The sequence below is a fragment of the Myotis yumanensis genome, unplaced genomic scaffold (assembly GCF_028538775.1).
Source record: "Myotis yumanensis isolate MYYU_CA2020_CCGP unplaced genomic scaffold, mMyoYum1.0.hap1 SCAF_3, whole genome shotgun sequence".
Lineage (NCBI taxonomy): Eukaryota > Metazoa > Chordata > Mammalia > Chiroptera > Vespertilionidae > Myotis > Myotis yumanensis.
Window position 1 is genome coordinate 17,800,123 of NW_027223754.1, and position 27,893 is coordinate 17,828,015.

The window sequence follows — 27,893 nt, forward strand, 5'->3', positions numbered from 1 at the left end:
TAGGTGCCGATGGAACATTCACAAACACAGGCCATATTCTGGGTCAAAAAACAAACCATGACAAATTTAGATTATAAAATATATGGCATGTAGTTAAAGCAATCCTGAGAAGGAAATTTAGAGCATTAAATACTTAGAATAAAAGTTTCCAATCAGTAATTATGCTTCCATCTTAAGAAGCAAATAAGAGCAAAGTAAACTAAGAGGAAGCAAAAGGAAGGAAATAAGAAAGATAAGAGCGTAAGGCAATGAAATAGAAAACAGGAAAACAATTGAGAAAACCAATGAACTCCAAAGCTCATTCTCTGAAAAGGTCAATACAGTTGATAAACACTTATAACAAAAAAACAGGAGACACAGACTACCAATATCAGGAATGAAAGGAATTTCATTACAGACCCAACAGACATAAAAATAATGAAACACTATGAGTAACTCTGCACGAGATGAAATGGAGTAATTCCTGATAACCTCAAGCTAATGAAACCCACAGTGAAATAGATAACCTGAATAATCATGCAACTGTTAAAGAAATTGAATCCTTGTTTAAAAAGACCTCTGAAAATAAATTCCCTAGCCCAAATGGTTTGAACAGCAAATTATACCAACATTTACAAGAAGAAATAATGCCATTTCTACAGTGTGATTCCATTTATATGGTATTCTCCCAAACATAAGACTATACTATCGGGATGAAAAAAAAGATCAGTGGTTGTCAGAGGTTTTAGGAAGGGGAAGGTATGATTACAAAGGAATGGCACAAGGGAGTATTTTACAGTGATGAATTTGTTGTGTGTCCTGATTATGGTGGTAACAGTTGTGGGGGTGGTTACATGAGTCTATGCATTTGACTCCATGGATGTGTTTAAATTTGTAAAACTTTACACACATCTAGACATACCATCAATTTCACTGAATATTAATTGAAAAATATAGTAAAAACAAATGATATACCTAGTTGAACTAACTGTATACCTAGGTGTGGTAACTATATTACTGTTAGACAAAATAAATATTCTTTAGGATGGAAATGTTCTCTCTGTAGCGATAAATGGTTCCTTCACCCAGGGGACAGACTTGTTCTGTGTACCTTGAAAAACAACAACGCTACAAATTTACAAAGCACAAATTGACAGAACAGCGGGAAGGAATCAACAAATCCACCATCAAGGTAGGAGTCTGATACAAATTTTTAATTATTGGCAGGTTAAGCAACCAAAAAATTAGTAAGCTCTTGAAAATTTGGTCAACATAGAAACAAGTTTGATTTATCAGATACCTTATACCAAGCCATTAGAACAATGTATCTCAAACATTTTTCTTCATGCCTACATAGTTCATGATAATATCTGTATAGCATCCGAGGCTTGTTGAGTCTGGGTTCTGTCCAGACCCCTAAGGTCTGAGTGATTAACCTCTCAGCATACCTATATCCATTTGCAGCACACTAGTTGGGAAGCACTGAATTAGAGACTACACTTCTCACACATACATGGAATATTTATAAAAAATCAACTATGTATTAGAGCAGGGATTGGCAAGCTCTGGACGTGGGCCATGCCCTTTTCTTTATGTATTATCTATGGCCGTTTTGCACTGTCTGTGCTGAGTAGAGACCGTATGGGCCACAAAGCCTAAAATGTTTACTCTTTGACCCTTTAAAAAAAGTTTTCTCACACCTGTACCAGATGATAGCATGTCTCGAAAGTTTTCAATGTGCTGGAATCAAACACCACATTTCTCCACAATGCAACTGAATTAGAAGTAGATAGAGGATAAACAAATTCTCATTCATTTGGAAAATTGAAAATGACACTTTAAAATAACTCATTGATCAAAGAAGATGTAAAACTGGAAATTAAAACATTTTTAAAACTTACTGATAATTACAGTTATATACAGTAAAACTTGTAAGGCCCTGGCTGGTGTGCTCGGTTGGTTAGGCGTCATCCCGTATACCAGAGGTTGCTGGTTTAGTTATCAGTTGGGGTACATGCCTGGATTTCAGGCTCCATCCTCAAGAGGGCATGCAGGAGGCTGCCAGTCATTGTTTCTCTCTCTCTCTTGCCCTCTCTCTCCTCTGTCTCTAAAATCAATAAAAACATATTTTTAAAAACTTGTATAAAATAGCGCCAGGGGTACTTTGTGGGAATTTAAATACTTGGAAAAGAAAATTAAGTATCTTACTAAAGAAGCTCAGACCATAAACAAGTCCTTTTTCCCCTAAGCATATTATATCTTGGATACTGAATATATTTGTATTGCTATTTCAAAGATATTTATTATAAAGAAAGCAATTGAACTAGGTAGTTGAACATTATTAGTAGATTTTCTCTAAGGAGTCCTTTTGTTCTCAACCTGCTTGAAAGGTTTCATATTTGTACTAATGATAACTTCAAATCTACCTGAAGGATGGCTTAGGAATTTAACTTCTAAAAAGGACTTAAATGAAAAGTTTATCATCTGTGTGTCATAGTTTACAGTCATCAGAGTTTAAACTAAAAATTTATTGCATAGATTTGTTTTTAAGTCAAAAAAATTTTTTTGATACCAAACCTCTTCTTCCAACAAAACCTAACACAGAAGTCCAATCTATAATAATCTATAATAATAAAGGCATAATATGCTAATTAGACTGGACGTCCTTCCGAATGTCCTTCCAGATGAAGCTGGGGCTGTGAGGGAAGCCTGGGTCCCGGGTGCCAGAGGGAAGTCGGTGCCGGCAGCTGGGGGAAGGAAGGCCTACTCTTGCATGAAGTTCATGCATCGGGCCTCTAGTATTGATATAATCAGTAATGTGAGCTCTTTGAGCTGTAATTCTGCTCTCTGATTGCTTGAACTTCCTTTCCTTCTGTCTTTGGTCTGAGGAGCTTCCTGTGAAATGGGTTCTAGGGCACTAGGGTTGAGAACCATCACTATAATATACCTGTGATGCTACATTATAGTTTTCATTTCATATTTTATATACTTCATGTGCTCTTGGCTGTAATGAACTTTATAGCTCCTGAAGCAGTTGGCACATTTGCAATGTTTTTTACTTGGCTATTTATTACACTATATTTTATATTTTTATTTCTTTAGGTACATGCTTTAGCTAAGCTCTCTAACGTATTATTTTTATTTAGCTTGTATAATTGCCTTTCCATTGATGACTCAGATGATAGGCCACAGGACTTTGGTCTACAAGCATTCCAGCTTTTATCTGCCGTGAACATCTTAGGAGAAATGTTTGGAGTTGGGGTTCCAATTTTATTTCTCCAAGGATCTGTAAGTATATCTGTGAATCACCTTCATAGTTCTTTTACTCCTATTATACTTTTCTTCAGAGGTTTGCTGCATTATGACTGTAGCTTTGGCTTTAGATGAGTTATTAGAAACACCGAGAGTCATATTAAGTTCCAGTTAAGGACTACATTCATTACTCTTGACAGAAGCTGTGTGTATCATATCTACTGCTGTTTTCATATTTCAAGCTGATGTTCAGCTCTGAACCTCAGGCTGGAAGCAAGTTTATTACATCGCAGTTGGATAATCCCTAGATTGGTTTTTCTTAGGATAATTTTAAAAAAGTTAACTTTCATTGTGTCAAGGGACAAGTAGAACAAAATTGTATCTTTTGGTGCTCTGGAAAGTAATAAATTCTTTGAGTAAAACTTTAATCTCAGCGATTATTGTACTAGTAAAAGCAGTATTTGGCAGTATATATTTTTTCTTTCCTTCTATTCTGTTTCTTATCAGAAGTACTTAGAATTCCAAGGAAGTTTTCTTTTTTTCACTTTACCAATACATAAATAGTCAATTCAGCTACTTTTTTTGATTAATGTGCCAATATTACGCTGACAATTGCAGGTAAACATAAGTCACGACCTTTGCAATAAAGAGCTTTGTTTGTAGTCCTTTTGTTTATATGATTTTATTCCTGATCTAGAAGACGGTAGAGCAAAGCTAAGTATTATATGTTTATATTAGTTGAATAAATCAAAAGTGAGATCAAATTCTTTGCAAATATATATATTTATTGAAAATGTACTTAAAAGTAGAAATTAAAATTCTCACTTTATATATAGAATTAAAATAAGCATTTATTTGTTAAATACCTGAATGTTTCATGTACATATTTTCTGAGTTTTTATTTTGCTTAGAAAGGGACATGTTAGTTAGTCATAAGTACTTTTAATGAAATATGTTAAAAACATGTTAACTTTTTGGGTACCGATATTTTAGATTCGGAATGGAGTTAAAAATTTACTTTAAGTTACAAGTTAGATTAGAAATTTAATAATAGTGTGCCTAAGGAACTTGGTTTTAGCTGGTATGAGTTCATTTTTTTATAAAAAGAATTTAAGTTGAAAAGGATAGATTAAATATAATTGAGATCTATGAAAAGATCTTCTGTCTCTGTCATTTTCAAAACCTGTGTATCCCAGTTGAATTATAATTTATAAAAATTATCCTTGTTATAATTTGGTTTAATCCAGTAGTATCCAGTATCAACAAATAAGTGTAAGTGGGCTCCTAGACAAACTTGTGCTGGTCACAAGAGGGATCAGATTTCACCTATTATTTGAAAACCAAGTCATTCTGCTTATACTGACAGTCTCTTCTGGGAGTCCTCAAATTAAGAAGTTTATTCTTTGTGAAATTTTATATTACCCTTGCTAGGTAAAGGTGTAAAACTTTTTAAAAAGTACTACTTAATGAAAATTTGTAGACATTAACTACAGTGAAAATAAGGCAAGTTTTTTTTTCCCTTCCATTTCAGTGATCTTGATATCGTTTTAAAATTTATAAATATAATTCTTTTGGGAATTTAGTAAATTATACACCTTAACGAATTTAGACAAAATTAATATATTTGTATGTCATTTTGATCTGTAAGATGATAAATATCTTAAACTCGGAACTCTAGGAATTTATTTAAAGAGATAATATTTGTACGTATTTGCCTTTGAATACAGACAAAATGTAAAAATGTTGAATGACAGGCTCTACCTGTTCCTAAAATTTCAGACTGCATTTTATATTAAAATGTTTTGAAAACACTAACCTCTTGACGTGTTCAAGGACTGAATGTTTTGGAACATGAATACAACCTAAAATACAGTGTTTATATTAGAAAGCTCATAATCACTCAATTTAAACAGAAAGGTACTTATTACTGGGTACCTTTAATTAAATAGCTCATAGAATTGTTGATATGATTTTACTACAAAATAATCCACCACAAGCTGCTGCCTCTTCTGTGATCGAGAAGCGATTTGTCAATTTTAGAAGCTGCCAATACAGCACCTGACCTCACATAGCACTGAACAGGGAGCTGTAACAACCAGAAAGGTTCTACTTCTCTTGCTCTGGGAGCCACCCCAAACCTGCTGTGTGTGATCTGTGTCAACAAAGTGGATGCTTCTTGCTACTTGGAAGCTAGCAGTTGTATGCTAGATTCTTGCTAACACTTTCCTGTGGAAAGCAAACAGCTCCACAGTCATGCACCTGCAAAAACAGCAGAAGAGTCACCTAGCCTCACTTTTCTGCTTATAGATGTCACGTAAATGCCTCTGATTAGAGGAACTTAAATTATATTCAGAACCCCAGCTGGAAGGGAGCTTGAGAAATAGTATTTGTAACTTCCCACATTCTGTGGTAGAAGTTGCAGTGGCTGAAGGTTAGAATGACCCTTGAATTACAGTCTGCCATGTACACCACACATACATTAAATAGGAGCAGTTTTCCCTAAATCCCCATGTTCATTTACTACTATATACATTTGAAAGTAATATTTAAATGTGTGGGATGAATAAAAGAGGTAGTAAGAGGGCAAAGTAACTGGAAAAGTACTTCATAAAGAGTGAAGGTGGGCGAGGCACCTCCATTGGAGGACATGACAGACTGGGTTCCCCACATTTATAGAACTTGATGGCCAGGAAGAGTCTGCCATTGCAATGCTCTTTTCACTTAGGACAAAATACCTCAAAAGCAGCAACCTACTTTTCCTGAGTGGTATATCTGAGTGGGTGAAGTAAACTGGGCTGTTGCACCGCACACACACTGCCATTAACACCCATACTCGTAGTCTAGGGCTGTAGATTATGATCACTGATTTCACACAATAATGTATGTTCCTAAAGGGTCTAAATATCAAAGGTTAAATATTTCAAACATATTCAAACCCATACATTGGGAAATGCATGTGAATTATGTGTGAAATTGAAATTTCCTGCCATTACTTTTAAGACACAAAAGGAACACTATTTTGATTATATTTTTATTTGTGACTTAAGTATTCAGAGCAAGCAGGATGGATAAAAATTTTATAGATTTTTAAAGCTGAAATTTAGTGTTAAATACAAAGGATCAACAGACAGCTTTGTGTTTTATTTAGCCTGTTTCAGTAAATAAGCATATTTAGAGACTGATTTTTTATTCCTGATTCCAGAATTCACAGCGTCTTCCAGATAGATATCGTAGACACAAATTATTTGGCAGCGGCAAAGATCGAACAAGGAGTTGGTGGAGAGCTTTTTCCTATCACCTCATGACCGAGGGGTTCTTGGCAGAAGTTTCTGGGCGTAACAAATATGTAAAGATTTGCACCCTTACAGAAAAGGTAAACACTGTGGAAGTCTACCTGTCTGATTAAATTTCCTCACTATGCATTAAGAGATTGTTCTTGCATTCAATAGGGTAGAAATTGGCTTCATAAAGCCAATTCAGGATCATCTCCTCAGCAACTTATCCTTCAAGTTAATGAAGAATTGTGCCCAAGGAAGATTCATCTACCAAGGTTCATTTTTCAGCTTTTTTTTTTTTTTTTTTTTTTTTTTACATTTGGGGGTCTGGGTCAGTGGGAGAAAGATAAATCATAGAACACTTTTCTTGGTTGATAGGAAGTAGTTGAGGATAGTATTTAGAAAGCTGCTTTCTCATTGATGAAAAAAGCAGCATTGAGGTCAATGTTGAAGAATCCATATACCATATTTCCTGCTGATGTGTACAGGGTGGGAGGGGATACACTTGTTGACTACCTTTTAGTATCTTTACATGTTATCAGTCATTTACCAGGTTTTAAAAATTGAGATATAATTGACATAACATTGGTTAAGTATGGAGTGTACAGTGTGTTGGTTTGATTCATTTATCTATTGCAATATAATTGCCACAGTTGCCTTAGCTGACATCTTTTTTCATAGTCACATAATTATTCTTTTTTGTGTTGAGAAAAATTAAGATCTAGTCTCTTAGCAACTCTGAAGTTATAACATTGTATTTGTTGACTATAATCACTGTGTTGTGCATTAGATTATCAGTTTTTCTTTTAAACTTAAAAAGCTTCTGCTTTAAACTTTAAACTTTAAAGAGCTTAAAACACTCCAGAGCTTTTTCTGGGGAAAAAAAAAATCAATTTTAAAAATCATCAGTTCTAAAAGTAATTTAATCTCATCTGCCTTTCTGAGCATGGAGATACAATGATTAGATAATTACATTCAGGATATTAGATTATTACATTTTAGATAATTACATTTTAACATTCTCGATAATTGAACTTTATTGTTTTCCAGTTCTAAAACTGTGTCTCCAGGCACTGAGCAGCATTCCTCTCATCAGGTGCCCACTGCAGAGGTTTGTTTTTATTAAAGAGGTGGTTCTTATTTATTTCATTTTTTATTTATTTCATTTTCACTTCTATTTTAAAATTTTATATTTTAATTCTCCTCCAATTAAAGAGGAAAATGCCATACATAACCGAACATAAAATTTGGAGAAGTAATATGAACAGAAAAAAATGTGCAGTACATGATTTCTGGGGTTAATAGAAGTATGTGAGAAAGTAACACTTTGATTCTTTTAAACCTATTTTATAACTCCTTTGTCTTGAAGTTTTGTGTGTGGGTTTACATATTATGATACTAGTATAGCAGATAGAAAAATAAGCCTGGTTTCTGAATAATCTGATTAAAGTCACACACATACAACATTCTTGCTTTGTTTTTGGATCTTAGATAACTATTACAGATGAAATAGCCAGAGGCAGACTTCAGCTAATTAGAACATGGGGGTAATAGAAAAATCTGCTGATTTAAATTTTTTGGTGAGCTTTTTCTGCTTTATCAAAGTAATGCAGAATGTAATCGAATCATTTTTTATAACTTGGGCTCTTGCTATGTCTCAAAGAATCCTTTTGATCATATATTTTCTATAGATTTGGGAGGAATGGGACATTATGTTGCATTTCTAACTGCTTTTAGAACCCTAAAAGTTAGTAATCAAGAACTTAATTTATTTGATAATTTGGTTAGTCAGAGGAAGAATTGTCATTGTAAGATGTTTCTTATTTTCTTCATATTTAAAAGTTTTTTGAAATTTCTAATTTTTAAAAATGGAATTCTTTATATTTAAAATCAGTCTAACTTGAAGAAGATGTATTCCTACAAAGCACTTGATAAAATTTCTTCTGGGAGTAACATTCCTACAAAAAGGTACAGTTCAAAATTTTTATTTTCTATATTTACTTTATCAGCACTTTCTCTCTGTCCTAAAGAGAAAGGCCTAGTGGACATGTGGCCATTTCATTGGCAAAAGAAAGTTAAAGCATAAGTCTCCAATGTTATAATTTTTAAACAGACCTATAAAATTATACTGATAATTTTATTATAATAGCTAATCCTTGTGGGTATTATTGTTTGCCATACTCTATGCTAAGTGTTAAGCATTTTATATGTAACTAGAAGCCCATTGCATGAAGATTCGTGCAATAGGCCTTCCTTCCCCTGGCTGCTGGCACCGGTTTTCCTCTGGCACCCTGGACCCAGGCCTTTGGTCCAGCCGCAGCAGAGAAGCCAAGCCTCTTCAGTCTTCAGTCTTCGCTCTACGCCTGCATATGCAAATTAACCGCCATCTTTGTTGGGTTAATTTGCATAGTCACTCTGATTGGCTGGTGGGCGTAGTGGAGTGACACCAATTTGCATGTTACTCTTTTATTAGTGTAGATAACATCAAATTCTTTTTTTAATTGAAATTCTTTGTTGTTTAAAGTATTTTTTTTTAAAAATATATTTTATTGATTTTTCACAGAGAGGAAGGGAGAGAGATAGAGAGAGTCAGAAACATCGATGAGAGAGAAACATCGATCAGCTGCCTCTTGCACATCCCCCACTGGGGATGTGCCCGCAACCCAGGTACATGCCCCTGACCGGAATCGAACCCGGGACCTCTGAGTCCGCAGGCCGACGCTCTATCCACTGAGCCAAACCGGTTTCGGCTGTTGTTTAAAGTATTACATATGTCTCTCTTTTTCCTCATTGAACATTGAATTCTTAAAACAACCTATGATGTAGCTACTGTTATATATCTTCATTTTATAGTTGAAGATACCAATGGTTAAGCATACAGTTAATGGCAAAGCTGACTTGCAGACCTATATTTGTCCATCTCTAGCATCTAAACACTAATTACTTACATTTGTATGAAATATATATTTTCACCTAAACATTAATTATTTGTTTTTGTATGAAATAGATATTCTCACTCACATTTAAAAAAAAAGACTTTATGGCAACATAAAATGGTAGGTATTAGAGTTGGTAAAAGATAAAGGCAATGTACTATAGGTGTGGGCAAAAGTAGGTTTACAGTTGCTTGTATGGAAAATAATACAATAATTAATAAACAATGCAAGAATAAACTGCTTTGCATACTCACAACTGTAAACCTACTTTTGCACACCCCTGTATTGTACTTTCAAGTTTAATATTTGACTTTCTGACTTAATAAAAGTGTGGAGAAAGTACAGAATTACAGAAGGTCTTAAGATGGAGCATTTGAAAAACTTGTTAGGACTTAATTGCAAATTAAATGGACTATCCTATATAATAAAAGGCTAAAATGCAAATTGAACAGCAGAACGACTGATCACTATGACATGCACTGACCACCAGGGGGCAGATGCTCAATGCAACTGCTGCCCCCTGGTGGTCAGTGCGCTCCCACAGGGCGAGTGCCACTCAGCCAGAAGCCGGGCTAACAGCTGGTGAGTGCAGCGGCAGTGGTGGGAGCCTCTCCTGCCTCTGCGCTGAGGATGTCCGGGGAGCAGGCCTAAGCTGTCATCTGGACATCCCCTGAGGGCTCCTGGACTGTGAGAGGCACAGGCTGGGCTGAGGGCCCCCCCAAGTGCACAAATTTCATGAACTGGGCCTCTAGCGTTTACATACATATTGGATGAAAGAAAATTAATGTGCTTTAATCTCATTTTCTAATGATTTGCTCACTTAGATACTACTACTTTGGATCTGACATAAACATTTACCATAATACCAGTCTCCCGCCCCAAACAGTTTATTTTTTTTGGATATGTAGTATGTGATTGTTATGTTTTATGTAAAAAAAAGATTTAAGGAGTGTACAAAACAGTATATTCACTCAACATGCTGAAGCATTTCTTCATCTAAACATTTACTGTGTTTTTACTAGTGTAGGCACTGGGATTCAGTGGGGAATACTGGAAAAATAACAGAGACTAGTTTATACTCTAGTGCAGTGGTTCTCAACCTTGACTGCACATTAGAATCACCTGGGAATCTTTTTAAAATCCTGATTTCTGGGCCTCATCCTCCAGAAATTCTGTTTCTTTATTATGGGGTGAGGCCACAACATTAGTAACAAAGAAACAGAATTTCCAGAGGATGTGGCCCAGAAATCAGGATTTTAAAAAGATTCCCAGGTGATTCTAATGTGCAGCCAAGGTTGAGAACCACTGCTCTAGTGGGATGTGCAGGTAAGGGAGCATAAACATCCAGGGTCATAACACTTTGGAAACACATTTTGGAAGTTACATTTGAGGCTTAAGTTTAAGTCAGTCCAGTGTAGTGAGGGGAAGTTTTCTAAGCAGAGGAATGGCTCACATACTAAAACCGGAAATGAGAGCATATGACATGATTGAAGAACTCAACAGAACGCTAGCGATGACCTGGTAGAGGGAAACAAAGGGGTGGTAAAATGTCAGGGTGGAGAATTAAAGCGGATCCAGGATATGCAGTTCCTTTGAAGCACTCAGGTTGATCATGAAGGCAGTTTGGAGCTAAGGGAAGGTTTTAAGTAAAACAGTGACATAATCAAATGTATGGTTGAGAACAGGGCTGACAAACATTTTCTGTAAAGGGTCAGATAGTAAATATTTTAGGCTTTGAGAGCCATGTGCTATCTGTCTCAATATACTCAACTTCACCATTATGGCCTCACAGCTGCCATAGATGATAGTAAAATGAATGAACGTGGCTATGTTCCAATAAAACTTTATTTGTGGGCACTGAAATTTGAATTTCATATCATTTTCACATGTCACAGAATGTTCTTTTGATTTTTTTTTAACCATTTAAAAATGTAAAAGACCATTTTTAGCTGACAAGCTTTACCAGCACAGATGGATTTGTCCTGTGCACCCCAGAGAGCAGATCCTTGACAGATGACTGGAGTGGGGGGGATGGATTTCAGCAGGATCAGGGTGGTAGACAAACAGGTAAAGTGGCTATGCAGCAGCCTTTGCAAGAGATGGTGGTATTTTAGATGAGGGAAGTGGCAGTGGATGTGGAGAGAAATAGATTTGTAAGAGAGATAGGAGTCAGAATTGTTAGGGCTCAGTGATTGAAAAGATAGGTGGGTTAAGGAAAACGGAGGATTTGAACATAACCCTTAAGTTTCTGTCTTTGCAGGTGCAAGTGTTGTCATTTCCCTCCCTGGGCAATAAGAGGAACACAGTGTTGAGGGGCTGAAAGTTTAGGAAGTGAGGTTAAAATTAGAGTTTCGTGATAGACACACTGAGTTTGAGGTACCTGTTGAGTGGTCCAGAAATTAATTTTAATATATGAGATTGGTTTACGGAAGTGAGAAAGATGCTACCTATTAATAACTATTATTTTAAAGTTCACTTGCATTTTCATTAAAATAATACATGCAGCCCTACCTGGTTTGGCTCAGTGGATAAAGGGTTAGCCTGTGGGCTTAAGGGTCTCAGGTTCAATTCCAGCCATGGGCTCATACCTTGGTTAAAGGCTCAGTCCCCTGCCTGGGTCAGGGAGAGTGTGTGAGGCCACTGATCGATGTGTCTCTCTTACATCATTGTTTCTCTCTCTGTCTCTCTCCCTCCCTTCCACTCTCTGAAAATCAATGGAGAAAATATCCTCAGGTGAGGATTAACAACAACAACAAAACATGTGCATGGTTTTTAAAGTCAATTGATACCTAAAGACATAACAATGTATACCAGTTCACACCCTTCCCAAACCCACTTGGTTTTGTTCTGTAGAAGCGTCCCCCTCAAATGTTCCAGCTGGTTTTTCTGGTACTTGCCACCATTTATCTAAGTGACATGCTTAGATTACTGTTTTTTGACTTAACAGTTTTAGAAATTTTCTGTTGACATCCTATAATGGTAGATTAGGGCTTATCTCCCCCTTCCCTTCTTTCACCTCCTTCAGTCGCCCCTCCTCTCCAACATAATTATATTTCAAGTTTTGGTCACATTAATAATTTGTTTTTACATTGTTACATCTATTCAAATATTATATACTATGAAGCCAAACTGTGATTATGGCCACCACTAACTTAATTTTCTTTGATGATAATAATTGTCTTTGTTTTGCTTGTTTTTTAGTGTTCCTGTTACTAATCTTGCTTTTCTCCCTTTTTTCAAACTCTTTTTGTTTGTTTACTCTCTTTGGAGAGTTCTTTGACTTTATATCCCCTCCCATCTAATGAAGTTTTATTTAAAAAAAATATATATATATGTGTGTGTGTGTGTGTGTGTGTGTGTGTGTGTGTATATATATATATATATATATATATATATATATATATATATTAGTGTCCCGGTGCCCAGATTTGTGCACATTGAAAGGAAAATAATTAGAAGAAATATTTTAATATTGCTATTTGCCCTTTCTCTGTAATGGAAGTGTCAGAGCCACTGCTGGTCGCTGTCTGCGGAGTGATCAGCAGTGTGATTGAGCCCCTGCCCGGCTCCCTTAGCTCCTGGGAGCCGGGTGGTGGCCCCATCCCCCACTGCTGCTGCCACTGGTTGCCTCTGCTGGGCAGTCACACTGGTCGCCGTCTGCTGGGCGATCAGGGCCACCGCTTACATCCGCCTTGGCCTGGCATCACCCACTCACCTAGCTCCACAATCCCACCGTGGTCCCACTCTCGTCGGGTCCGGCAGTGCCTCCACTGCCTTCCGCTGCCAACGCCGCGTCGATGATGCCCACCATGTTCCGAGCTGCCTCCTGGTGGTCAGCGTACATCATAGTGAGCGGTCAAACTCCCAATCTCCCGGTCAACAATTTGTATATTAGGCTTTTATTATATAGGATATATAATAATATATATATTATTGACAGTATTACAAATATTCCCCATTCCTTCCCCCTTTGCCCCTCTCTGCCCAACCCCTACCCCAACTCATGCCTTCACCACACTATTGCACTATTGTCTGTGTCCATGGGCTGTGTATGTAAGTATTATAGTTATCACATATTTAGCTTTTATGAGCTATTTCTTGCTCTCTTTCTTCTTTCTTTAATAGCAATCTTTTTTTGTTTCATGGATACACTATCTCCACTTACTTCTTTGATGATACTCATTATAGTTATTTTGAACCTTTCTCCTTTGTACTTGTAATAATATTCATAAGCAAAATGTTTTTCATTTAACATTTTCCATGTGTATTTCTGCTTCAGGAACATGTTACCCAGAATTTTGCTAGTATATATGATAATAAAATTTATTTGTGAAATAACTTAAAATACCATTTTGCAATAGTACATTATTATAAAGATTCCCATAAATGATAAGATGATGGTTAATATAATTATATTATTTAAAACACATTTATAATTTTCTTGAGTAACCTGATATTACTGATTTTTTTGCACTGTAGTTATTTTTCTTCGGATTCAAATCTATTTAATTTTAGTGATAGAATTTGATCATTGTAAAAATGAAATCTTCCTTTACATGCAAATTTTGAATTCTTGATATAGAGAAATTTATAATTCTTAAATAGCAAACATGTTCTTCCCTTTCTCCCCAAAAGCAGGAATTTATTTAAATTTGGTGTCTTTCATATAAGATATTCTATACAGTTTCATTTTTATAACTTTTCCTCTTTATAATTAATAAATGAGATGTGCTTATAGATATTGATTTTCTATCTAGTTTGCTGCCTAGTACCTTTCATACCATGTTGTTTGCTAATTGGATGTTATTTATCCTTTTTTAGGAGTCAAAAGCAAAATTACTTTTGGCTTAGTTTTGTTTTCTTTTGAAGAATATTGTGGATAATTTCATTAATCTCATGCTGATGTTCCCCACTATCTAAAGATCAGTAGTATCATAGCAGAGAATCATAAATTGTATCCCTCTTGGCTGAAAAACAAAAAAAATGTTATTTTCTATATAGGGAAGGAGTATTTTCTTTCAAAGTATGTGGTTGAGAAGGAAGATGTGGCAAATGCTTAAGTACACCAATTTTGTGATGAACTCATATTACAGTTTTAACTTTACCATTGTAATGAATGTATTTGACCCCAGATGTTTAAAATCTTAGCTGCCACATAAGTAACAATGCCCTACTGGTATCGGGAAGAATACAAGTTAGCATAAGACTTGGAAATATACCTCATCTTGGGGTGAAATAAAAAATGAACTTGGAGAAAGAAGAGTTTTTATTATTTATTTTCTTTTAAATATTTTAGCATCACGGTGCCATCACCAGGAAAATCTTACAAGTCTTCAGAACCTGTTATTTCGGCTCAAGAGCAGGAGACTCAGGTATGACTTTTGTAAAAAGGCAGGTAGTTTTTGAGAGGATGGTCAGGATTCTATGCATGCTTGAAATTCTGTTGCCAGTATTTTAAAAAATTGTTCTTAGTTAAGAGTCTGAGATAGAGTTCAGTTTTGTTTTGTTTTTTTCATCAGGGAAAATTTAATACCTGAAGCTCTTAAAATGAAGGACTAGATTTTTCTAAGTATATTTTTTTAGATATTGAGTTGTTTCTTTGTTCTTTGTTTAGACTGTATTATATGGCAAATTGCTAGAAGCTAGGCAGAAACTTGCCAATAACTTGGATATTCCTCCAGCTATCCTGGCAACAAATAAGATACTGTTGGATATGGCCAAAATGAGGTAAACTATTTATTTGTTTATGTTCTAACCTAATTTTCTTCTAACATAATAGGTTTGTAAAACATATCTTAAGTGATAATGACTATGGCTCTAATTGTCACAGCTGTTGGATTAGATATCTGTCACATCCGTTGGTGACTTCCAAATCTTCATGCTGCTACCAGTGATCCCTTCTCTGAGCTTTAGGCTCAGGTTTCTACATGAATGGAGACCAACTGTCTCCAGCAATCAGACCCAGTACATAAACAATCTGTCATAATCCACAAACACTCCTCACATGGATTTCATTCAAATAACAAAACTCTTCTTTCTGAATTCCTTGTTTTTGTTAGTCAGATCATGATGTGCCCAATCACGTATGTTTAAAAACCGATGATAATATTTTCACTCCTCTAACCTATGTCCTCTTCTTACTTTTCTCTGAAGTTTCTAGACTTTTTCATTTAAATGTTTCTGATATGTCTCCTCTGCCTTCCTCCCTTGTTTTAGTATCACCATGTTTGTTCGGACCATTACCCTTGGCCTATTGCAAAAGCCTTTTAACTAGTTACTCTTTCCTCAGTCTCTCTCTTTCTGTTTCATCTGATATAAGACTACCAAATTAATCTTTATCATGTATACTTCTGCTTAACTAGATTCCCAGTATGTTAATTTCTTTAGGTTACAATTCAAGGCCCTCCATGTATGAACTTAAACCTACTTTTCCATCCGAGTCACAAAATTTTAAATGGTTTATCTTGTTTAGGTTTTTTGCCATTTGTTGAAGACCTCTTTTCAACCTCCATATACTTACTTACGATGGTGTTTCTTCTTTGTAGTTTCCTTGATTCCCCAAAACTCCTGTTAGGGAATTCTTCAAAATCTGGCTTTGTTATTATTTTCTCCATGAAGTTTGTATTAGCAAAGTAATGCCTGTCTCTGTTATTCATAAAGGACTTCTAAATATAAATTTTAAAGATGCTTCTACAGCACTTATCACACAATGCTCTATTTTTTTGTTATTAGTGACATACATATATCATCTAGATTTTTACCTCTGTGAATAACAATAATATGTTCCTCATCTTTTTGTGTCTTTCAAAACACCTAGCACAATGTTTACTAAATACTATGTGGTCAATAACTATTTAGAAGAAATTATTTCCGAAGAATAGTTCCTTGATAATTTTGCCTCTTATGCCTCCTTTTAAAAAAAATGTTGTTACATAATAGTCATGGGGATGTAAACTGTAGCTTAGGGAATAAGGTCAATAATATTTGTTAACTATGTATGGTGTCAGATGGGTACTAGAGTTATCAGAGTGGTCACTTTTTAGGTTACATAAATGTCTAATCACTATGTGGTACAACTGAAACTAGTATAATAATGTATGTCAACTGTAATTGAAAAATAAAAATTTATTTTAAAAATTGCTTATGTCACTAAATTTCATCCATGAGATGTTTCATTAGTGTAGAATTTTCTAATATTACATAGTACTTATATTTTATTTTATAATAAGTATTTCATTAAAAATAAATAATCACAGACCACCTTGCAATATTCAGTGAAAATATTTGATATCATTAGATTGGCATATTTTTAGAAAGGAGACATTATACAGTCTGTTGGATATTGGATAAGAAATATTGAGATAAAAGACTAAAGTAGTTTGGTTTATTGTTACAGGTAAACACTTTATAAGTACTGCATGAAATTTTCTGAGTTTCTTAGCCTCCTAGTTGTCTTCAGTTAGTACCTCATAGTTTTTCTTTTCATATCTATAAAAATAGTAATAATGATAAGATCAGTAATGGAGTAGAACAATATGATAATAGCCTATTTACCAATTAGTACTGTGTTTTTGTGGTAATGGTGGTGCTGGAGTTTTTATTCATAAATTACTAAAACAGCTAAATATCAGCTATGTTGCTAGAATATAATGTTTCAGTGATTTATTGACTTAAATTTTTTTAAATGACAGACCTACTACAGTTGAAAATGTGAAAAGGATCAATGGAGTTTCTGAAGGCAAAGCTACTATGTTGGCCCCTCTATTGGAAGTCATCAAACAGTTCTGTCAAATAAATAGCGTTCAGGTAAAATACTGTGGTGTAAGGAGTTCTGAAGGAATAAATATTTTTGACAATTTCAAAAACACCCTTCAAACGCAACATTTTCTCCCTTTATTTTCATTTCCACACCAGATACGTAGAAAATGAATTCAGATTGTTTCTACAGTAAATCAGTTAATAAGAACATGTTAGTTACCTGATTTTTAAGATGATACTGAAGTAGTTGTCCAGGCTATTTATTTTTTTTAAATTTGAGTAAGTACTATGTTTTAGGTTGATAAATTATTTACCTTCAAGTACAGATAGAAATTAAAACTGTAAAATTATCCTTGTTATCAGTTGGTAAAGGGTTCAGCCACTTTGTTTTTCTTTCTTTTTAAAAATTATTTTATTTTATTTTATTTTTCCATCACTATGCCCTCTTTCACTTCCACTCATTCCCCTCCCCCGCCCCCCCCCCCCCCCTTGTCCATGTCCATGAGTTCTCTCTCTTTCTCTTTTTTTTTCTTTTTTTGCTCAGTCCCTCCACACACCTTCTCCCAGTCTGTCTGCTTTCTATCTATGAGTCTGTCTGTATTTTGCTTGGTAGTTCAGTTTGTTTATTAATTTCCACATATGAGTGAAGTCATATGGTACTTGTCTTTCTCTGACTATTTTTCTTATTGTTTGTTGTATCCCTAATTACCCTCCCCTGCCAGTCATGCTGTCTTTTGAAACTAAGTAGGTTTCATGGTATTTTGTCCATCGTAATAGCGCTTTCTTTGTATCCTTTGATTTCTTCTTGTTCCACCACGTATGACTATTTTCACAGGCTTGTTTGGGTTTCTTCTTAAACTCCACATGCGACTCCAGTGACTGGATCGCACTTTAGGAATAATTCTGTAACTATAAGCAGAAACTCTTCTGCTTTTTGTATGTAACATATCCCTCTTTTAATATAGTATATCTTTGGTAACTTTAAATTTTCTTTTAATATCCTATATAATAAAAGCATAGTATGCAGATTGTCTCCTCAACCGGGAGTTCATCTGGGAGTTCGACCAGGCAGTGGGGCCGGCCGGGAAGGGAGGGTGGCCCCTGCCAACAGCGGTGGCAGGTGGCCAGGGGGAGGGAGGGAGTACCTGGCTGGCAGCCGGCAGGCGCAAGGGACCCTACCAGTGCATGAATTTTGTGCACTGGGCCTCTAGTGCTTATGTAAGACATCACGTGAAAATGCCTTATATTTCATATTGGATTTTTTTTTAACAATTTGGTAAAAAGAGATTATGCCAGTAGTGATTGAATACATTCTTTTCTCTTTGGACACTTGATGGTAGGATCTTCTTCATGAATTAGTGGTTTGATTTAATAATGAGAGAATTATCCTCCTCAGACCCTCCTCAAGAGTAAATTGAAGTAGGGTAAAAATATCAACGCTCCAAAGGATAGGTATGGAACTTTTGAACCTTCTGGATAGAGAAAATGACTGTTAATTTCTGGTGGTTAGGAATTATGCCTGCACTGTTGTACACATTTAAACCATTTACCGAAGAAATAAATTAATCAACTTTAGTGCTTATTAAGCCAGCTTTGTTATTCATCACTTTCATTAAGCTTTAACATATTTACTTAAAATTTTGAAGCAAAACTTAAGTATTGTCATAATACAAGTCAAAAGTTATAAATATGAGGACATGGGATTAAACCCATTAAGATGGCCATTTAAGAAAAAGAAGTTAAAATCACTTTGTAGAAATACATGTTATGAGAATTATAATGTTTTAAAAATGTCTAGCTCCTCCAAAGATGAATTTATAGTTGGCAGCTACTTAAAAAATCCTAAAAAGAGACAACTATTTTTTTAACTATACATAAAAAGTAGATAGAAACCGCATACTATAATCATAATGATACCTGTAACAAACTAATTTAAAAAAGTTAAAGATCCTAGTCCCTTGTTGAATAATGTTGGAATCATTTTGATAAGGTTATTTATCTTTGTGGTTCATTATATTACCTATACATACATGAGGAAATATATTTATGAGCTTTTATTTGGGAAAGAAATGTAATTTTTATATCCATATCCTATCATTTAGGAATTTTAATTAAAAATTATAGTAGTTGAATATTAGTTTACTCCTTGGTGAAAAATAGAAATGTTTCTGTTTGATTTTTTTCATCTATATGACATCATCATACACATGGTGCCTCATTTTAGAATTTGAATTTTCTGACCTAAGGCAAAAAAAAATGTGTTTTTCAAATCTTTTTTGGCATTTTACTTTGCATACTTCAGAAGACTATCAGGGCTGTATTCTCACATTAACACAAAGGATAATTCCAATCAAATAACCCTAGGGGTAAGCATTTGGTGTTCTGAACATACAGTACGCCTAAATAAAACAGGCAGGTGTTACATATTTCTGTTTCTAAAGCTTCAGAATAGCTGTGTATTGCAGATTTTAGAAAACATGTATCAAGACAGATTACATGTTTTCTGGGGAAGCCTAGCTGGCTGCCCACACTGTGGCATTTGCCATGGTCTAGCTAGGGTTTCAGTCCTCATTCATGCAATCTTAAAAGTCTTATGTCTTGTCACAAAATAGTTATGTTTTGGGGAGTAGATTTGCATTATTCTTCTCTGTGAACCTGATTTTATGTGTATGTGTGTGTATATAAATATAAGTATATATATTAGAATGCAAATTAATTGATTTATAGTGAGAAATACAACTGGAAAGTTTCACTTGACCCAACGAGTGTGTTCTCTCCTTTAGAAACTGGCTTATCTGAAGTTGTTTAGCGAGCCCGGAATCGAACAAGGGAAACCCTGAGAGTGTCTTAAATAGGCTCTCAGCAGCAAAAGCAGGATGAGGCATTCTTACACACTACTTGCCAAAGGAACTTTAATATTCAAATCTAGTTGGCCAAGGCTGCTTCTCATCTGAACAGTGCTTGGATAGGCATTGCGTACTTTTGTTTTTCTGCCTTTCCTACTTATGTTTTCATAATTGATTGTTCTCTGTTCACATAGTTTTTTATCTACATAGAGCATGATTTGATTAGATATTTTGCTTACTAGAATCACATTCTAGCCCTATCTTCTTGAGATTATTACTCTCGTATTAATTTGCTGATGTTCCCAAACACTTTAGTCACACATTTACAGATGGTGGCATGATTTTGTTCCATTTATCTTAACATCTTTATGCATTTGCCAGTATAACGCCCAGTGATCACATTTCTAAGACCTTGGCATAGGGGTATCCCATGGTTGCCTGCAGGTATAGCTTACACTGTAATCCTGAAGAATCTGGCTAATGGAGTTTGATTTTAGTCATTCCTAGAAACTTAAGGTCAATTCTGACCGTGTTAAGGTCTCAGATGGAAACACTTTAATTTCATTTAATAAAATATGTAATGTGTTCTTTGAAAGCCTAGCCGTGCCTGGAAACAACCTGGAGAACTTAGGTCTTAGGTGTTGTCTGGCTTCTCTGTTCGCCAAGCTGCAGTTGTCCCAGGTGTCTGTGAACTAATCTGCAGACTCCCTTTTTGTTTAGGATAGCAAGGGACTAGTGTGGGTTACAGTAAGCCAAATTCTGTTGGATTTAATTATTTTAATCTAGTATTGGTTCTTACGTCTTGGAAGGTAAAGTTGGCATTTTGGAGGAAAACTGTTGTTATATCGATGTGAATCCTATATCATATACTAATTCTATCATAACTATTACTTGGCCTTTACTTTCTTCAGGCTTTAAAAAAATCCTAGTATTTCTTTATTAATTTTATTTTTTAACCCTTTCTCCCTTTTTTCTTTTAAATGTCTTAATGAATCATATTTAAGAATTTACATAATGCTTCAAGAGCCACAGTTTGTATGTATTTTTCTTAACTAAATGTACTGTATGTAGTTAATGAGAAATTTTCTTTAAGATATGTTAGCAGAATTTGTGGTTATAGTTCCTACATTTGAATATTAATTATTTTTATTTATTCATTTAACATTCACTTCTAGGGGGCTTGGGGATTTAATATTTAAAGGCAGAATGGTCTACATTATAGTTCATTTTTTCTTTCCTCTTATTGGCTAAAGGAAAGACTACGAATTTCTAGTTTTACAGCCACATTTATTATTACAAACATTTGATTCCTTCTAGCTTTATTTTTCCTTTTAAAATTAATATGTAAAAAATAACACCAAACACCTTTTTCGAGCTCCTCATAAAAACGGAATTTTTCCCTCTTCCTTGGAGGTTTTATTTCTGTTATTTTTACCCCCTAAGGCCTACTGATCATATTGATATCCTTTCTATCATTATGTTGATATTATTATTCACCATTTGTGCTACTTTTAAACTTTTGTAGACAGATCTCTTTTCAAGTACAAATCCTCAAGAAGAACAGAAGAAAAGCCTGGTGGCAAAAGACAAAGAATGCTCCCTCCCACCGTCTACGGCCATCACGTATTCTTTATTCCAAGAAAAGAAGATGTCTTTGGTAAGTGTTACATTCATATTAGAGGGAATTTTTTAATTTATCTAAACACATTTTATCAACTTTTCAGTATTAAAGTTGTGACCTGGGGTACATTTCTTCTATAATATTTTACATTGTTTCATTGTGTATTTAATTTTAGAATAGAATGTCATCTTCTTTTTGCTAAGCCTACTTCTGTCAGTTGAGTAAAAAAAACAGCAAGTATAGGTTGACCATGATTATCTTTTAGAGATTATATCCAAGGTACTGATAAACACATTTATAGCTCAGGGATATTAGAGCAGCCATATTGTAAGACTGTTGTTTTTTTTTTTTTCTTATTAATACAGTATTTATTTGTCTTCCTTCTGTCAAACCCTGAGCCAACCACTTTCCCCAGGCTGCCTAGGGAGGTATAGGAAAAGGAACATACAGGGCAGACAAGACACGGGAAAAAGAACTATGGGAGGTGGAGACAGCTCTTTCACATGGTGAAGAGGATGAGAAAGGCCACCATCAGGCAAAAGAGCCCCATGGCCTCTGAGAGGGCAAAGCCCAGAATGGCGTAGGAGAAGAGCTGTTGCTTCAGAGAAGGGTTCTTGGCATAACCAATGATGAGGCTCCCAAACACAGTCCCAATTCCAGCCCCAGAGCCTGCCACCCCTACTGTGGCAGCCCCAGCCCCAATGAACTTGGCTGCTGTGTCGATGTCCCTTGAAATGGCACTGGTTTGGAAGCTACGGCTAGAAATAAGCGAGGTCAGGGGACGTGGGGCTGCCAAGCTGCTGAGGCTCTCATCTGTCAGTGTCTCTGGTCGTTTCAGCACCACTGCAGACAGTGACCGGCTCAGCTGAGAGGTGCTCCGGACCACGGAGGGTCGGAGACAAACTTGGTGCAGGCATACATTTTCAGGGGATGAGGGGAGCTGCTCCCAGTGCAGAGAAGACAGAGAGGGGCAAAACTGTTTTTTTAAAAATTGGATTAAGCCAGGGGATTGTCAAGGGCGGGGAAAAAAATAAAGGACACATATGTAATACCCTTTGTAATACTTTAAGCAATAAAAAAATAAAATAAAAAATTAAAAAATAGTTTATGTGGAGGCCTCCTGGCCTCAGGTAAGCAGGAACCCGGGGAATTGATAGTCTCATATGCCTGGTGTGCAAAGAGTAAGGAGAAGAGGGGTGCTTAGTGAGACTGGAAATGTAGGCAAGGTTGAGAACTTGCACAGCCGTGCAGACAGTGTTGTCAGTTTAGGATTCAGGCCAGGTCTGAAATAAAGAAGGTCATCACCAGAACAAAACAAAACTAAACAAAACAAAAATTGAATTAATAGTTTAGAAACTATCAGCATATGTATGGATAAGAAATAACCTCCAAGACACATTAAGTTAAAAAAAAAGGAATATGCAGAGCAATGTGAAAAACAAACATATAAATATGTACGTACTTGTATATTCACCAAACTTGCTGTTCACTCTATATCCTTTAGTTCTGTTCTATTTTTTAACCATGCCTGATGCTCTTTGAAAAAAAATCTGTGAAAAATAGCCACGTTTAATATTTCTTCACTGTTCTGGCATAAATACTTAAGACTGTTGAGTATTTTTAAAATATATGGTGTGGGAAAAGTAGGCTTATGGTTGTGAGTACATGAAACAGAATTTAGTTTTGTATTATTATATATTAATTATTGTATTATTTTCTATATAAGTAACTATAAACCTACTTTTGCCTCATTCTGTACAAAATAGAGAGTTTATCCTAGTGGAATAAAGATAGAATGAGGCTTCCAGCTAAGTTTTACTAATTTGAATTCCTATTCTCTCTGACCATAAATTGATTAGTCCAATGCCTGGTTTTTCTCTTCTGTGTCTTCATCCACTAGGCCACATTAAACACTTTTTATACTGGTTAAAGTCTAATAGAAATAAGAATAAATAATTCATAGCTTGTTTTAATTACTTAATAGATGTTCTAATTTGATAGTCAGATTCCTTAATTAAAAGTACAGAATCCATTCCACAGGAAACCAAATAATTCCAGTGTACTATTTTTGAAACAAATTACATGATAAATAGGAATTAAAGTTCTGCCTCTTAAGTAGTAACTTAAATGTACATGTTAAATATACTTATATTGCATAATTTGACCATATATGTGTGGTATAACTGAATATAATTTCTAAGAAAATGTAGTATAGCCTTCAAATTTTCTGAATAAAGTGCATGCTAATACTCATCCATGATATGAGGTTTTATGTATTATATTACATAGTCATGGTTAAAAATGTGAAGAGTTGCATATCTTCATTTATGTCTTTTGCTGTTATTTGGTTGTATATTATTGTGTAATATCATGGTGTAATTATCTCTACCTCCCAGGAGTCTGAGACGGTCTTGCCAGTTAACTACAAAATTAAACATGCCTAAGGACTAATTAATCAGGAGCAATAATGCAATTAGTTTTAGGTAATTTGATGCCTGGTATCAAGTAACCCTGATATGCACACATGGTATACACTGTCTAGTAGAAAAGGGTAGACATTTAATCAAAGTAATTTAAAACCTACCTTTGAAGGATGAAATTATTGCTTTAAAGGCTCTTTTCTATGAAGTGTCAACATTTACACAAATCCAACCCAAATTCAGACTTTCAGGTTGTATTAAAAGAGAGTATTACGAATTAATTTAGAGCCGAGTGACTAAACTCTTGGAGTGTTTAAAAGAATATTATATCTCATACATAATCTTAAATGAATTTGGAGCTACAGTTGTTTAAAAGCTACAGAAATATGTAACAGTATCATCAATTTTAACACAATTGTTTAATTCAATTCTAGGCACATGATATATTATTTCAAGTATATAGAACATTGGATTACAGTTGACTATATTTTCAAAGGTTGTGGCAGCTTTTAGACTTAACATAGTACTCTCTGCCACTAATAGGTTTTAAAGTGAATAATTGCGGAGAGATGAGGATTGATTTCTTAGCTAATGCTGGATGATTATGTTGTATTCAGTATAATAATTGTAAAAAGTAGAATCTTGGAGTTCTCTAATGTAGGTAGTTTTAAAGAAATTGACTATTATAAAGTGAAGGTTGAGTACATTGTTTATTTCTGAGTGAACATTTATTACCCGAAGGTTTTGGACATTTTGTTTTCATACAGTACAGGGGAAACTTTTAAAAAACTGACTGGTTGTTTTGCTGCTGTTTCTCTAGAAGAGTGTAGCTGAGAACAGGATTCTGCCTCTCGAAGCAGTTGGCATACACTTATCCCAAGCGGTGAAAGCTGGCTACCCAGTCGATATGGAGCGAGCAGGCCTGACTCCAGAGGTTCAGAAGATTATTACTGATGTTATCCGAAACCCTCCCATCAACTCAGGTGATCACCACCACCCTGGTCTGCAGCCTTAATGACTTGAGTCATTGAACCCAGATGAAGTAAACAAGCAATCCACTAATATTTTTCAGTTTAGCATCAACTCTTCATGCTACTATGAAAACTTTACTTTTGTAAGGTTTTTTATTGTGTTAGAAAAACAGTCTTTCTTCCCATTATCACTCAGGGGAAAGCCTCAGTCAGAGAAATTCATGTTTTTCTTTTCAGCTTCAGATGACAATTTACACACCAATCCTAAAACAGAGCACTTTAATTCTTTCCTGATTTCTACCTCTTCACTTGTGGGAAAATACCCAGTTTTTTCTATATTCATTCCCCAAAACTTACTCCTAGTTTTTCCCTAAATCTTTCTGCTTCCTTGTCATTGGTTTCACTTAAGCAGCCGTTCTAATCATTACAGTCAGTGGGACTTCACTGTGACCTTGAAGGGATGGGCCAAGGTCGCTAGGCATTTGTAGGAGGGTTTCCTCTTGTCACTTTGCTGCAGAACCTCAACTGTGCTCGCTTTGCTTGCCCTGCGGACATTTTTAAATAGGATGAGGTACATTAGAGGATTTCCCTTCCTAAATGTACAAATATAAACTGGTGTGTTAATAACTCAGTAAATCTGATAAATTTATTCAGACTGTTAGGACAGAGCAGTGGGCATATGGCTGCAGTGCAAATAATTTTTTTTATCTCAAATTCTTTCCCACTTGGGAATAACTATACAATCCCCCCCGCCCCCCAGCCTAGCATTTGGAAAAGAGAGGAGTAAGATCATCCTTTAAAAGCAAGTCAATTGATCAGAACAAAGACATTCAAGTCCCCTTAGAAGGCAGTATTAATTCTAGGCTGACCAAGACTTGTCTGAAGGTCTAAGAAACACCTCTATCCCTTCTATCGGTCAACCATGAAGCATAGGGGAAGGAGAGACACGGGCAAATTTGGGCAGTGTCATCTAAGTAGAATCCAGGGAACTAAAGTTTTTCTTTTTTATTATATCATACAGAACGTGTGCTGCCAACTATTTAGGAGAAAAAAATACGCAATTTCTAATCCTGGCAATGAGACTTCAAGTGTATTAAGTAAGGGCCCCTCTCTCAGGACTCAGAGAAATGAGTGTCTTTGATGAGCTGTTGGAATAGGCAGGTTTTTCCTGTTGACAATCATGTTTGTGATTGTTTAGCTGCCTTCCTTAAATTCTGAAGACAGATGATGTTAGCCTAGTTCAGTGGTTCTCAACCTTGGCTGCACATTAGAATCACCTGAGAATCTTTTTAAAATCCTGATTTCTGGGCCTCATCCTCCGGAAATTCTGTTTCTTTGTTACTAATGTTGTGGCCTCACCCCATAACAAAGAAACAGAATTTCCGGAAGATGAGGCCCAGAAAGCAGGATTTTAAAAAGATCCTCAGGTGATTCTAATGTGCAGCCAAGGTTGAGAACCACTGGCCTAGTTAGTAAGAGCAAAGGAGTTATGGTACTTCGGGCAAATTACCCAATCTCCCCAAGCCTCAGTTTCCTCCTCTCTTAAACAGGGAGGGAGAATATGCCTTTGTTACAGAGTTGTGAGAAATAATTAGATACTACGCAGAATGCTTTGGCACTTGGTAAGTAGTTAGCCCTCTGGATCCTCGGGTTTACACTCATGGATTCAACTAACTGTGGATCGAAAATATTTGAAAAAAAAATTCCAGAAAGTTGATCCCTAAACAACATGGTATACTAACTATTTACATAGCATTTACATTGTATTAGGTATTATAAGCAGTAATGGGGAATATCATGATGAAGAAGTAGATGGCAAGATATGGTGGCTTCCTAAATATACCCTTTGTAATTACTTTAATACTCTATTATTTTAGAAGCTAATTTAAAAAATATGAAGTTAATAAGTATACCAGAAGGGAAGTTTCAAAACTATGGACTGGAAAATGGGAGATTTAAGATTATTATTCAGTCAAGTATTGGCAACATCTACTTTATTTGGCTATGGAGAAGAATAGAGGGGGATGCTCATTTGCTTTCTAAATCATATAGTTGTAAAGTTGTTGAATTTTTTATTTGGAAAGGAAATTGGAAATCATTATATTTTCATTTTCCTACTGGCATCCTGTTTCAGAGATAGGAATTTGAGGCCTAGAGGATTGTAAATTGTTTTAAATTCACGTCAAGGTTAATGACAGAGCAAGCTTTCATTTTTACTAGATCATGTCAAAGTTGTGTTGCCAACTCTTTAAAAGAAAGAAATATGCAGTTTTTTAATCCTGGTAGAGGATTTGGGTTTATAATCCTCTAGTTGATAAGTGAAATAAATATACTTAATTATATATGGTTTACTATATTTATATACCTAGTATCTTTATTTATTTTAAAAAAATATATTTTATTGATTTTTTACAGAGAGGAAGGGAGAGGGATAGAGAGTTAGAAACATCAACGAGAGAGAAACATTGATCAGCTGCCTCCTGCACACCCCCCACTGGGGATGTGCCAGCATCCAAGGCACATGCCCTTGACCGGAATTGAACCTGGGACCCTTCAGTCTGCAGGATGATGCTGTTCACTGAGCCAAACCAGTTAGGGCTATACCTAGTATCTTTAAATATCTTCTATCTAGTACCCTCTACATTCTGAATTTAAAAATTTTAATTTGCTTATGTTACTACTTTTAAAATTAAGAAATACTAAAATCCAGCAGATATATAAACATGGAAAATTCTCTATAATTGCACAGCCTGATTCAACAAATATTAGGGATATGAGAAAAACATTTGTAATCATTAGTGACTATAACAGTAGTTAAAACATTTGTCTTTACCA

General features: G+C 35.3%; 1 protein-coding gene and 1 pseudogene across 6 annotated transcripts in view; one reads left to right on the top strand and one right to left on the bottom strand.

Moving 5' to 3' along the window:
* WRN (WRN RecQ like helicase) overlaps positions 1–27,893 on the top strand; it is a 129,669-nt gene that overhangs the window by 82,409 nt on the left and 19,367 nt on the right. For all 6 annotated transcript variants that reach the window (XR_011470731.1, XR_011470730.1, XM_070408353.1 and 3 more), the window contains 10 exons: positions 3,126–3,267; positions 6,434–6,604; positions 6,681–6,781; positions 7,557–7,617; positions 8,401–8,474; positions 14,739–14,814; positions 15,057–15,169; positions 17,134–17,248; positions 21,572–21,703; positions 24,908–25,070. Coding sequence is in view for 4 of the 6 variants with exons in the window: in XM_070408353.1 (XP_070264454.1) it covers positions 3,126–3,267; positions 6,434–6,604; positions 6,681–6,781; positions 7,557–7,617; positions 8,401–8,474; positions 14,739–14,814; positions 15,057–15,169; positions 17,134–17,248; positions 21,572–21,703; positions 24,908–25,070 (1,148 nt within the window). In the remaining 2 variants the exon portion in view is untranslated. The remainder of the gene's footprint in view (positions 1–3,125; positions 3,268–6,433; positions 6,605–6,680; positions 6,782–7,556; positions 7,618–8,400; positions 8,475–14,738; positions 14,815–15,056; positions 15,170–17,133; positions 17,249–21,571; positions 21,704–24,907; positions 25,071–27,893) is intronic.
* On the bottom strand, positions 22,035–22,603 carry LOC139004870 (ATP synthase F(0) complex subunit C2, mitochondrial pseudogene; annotated as a pseudogene).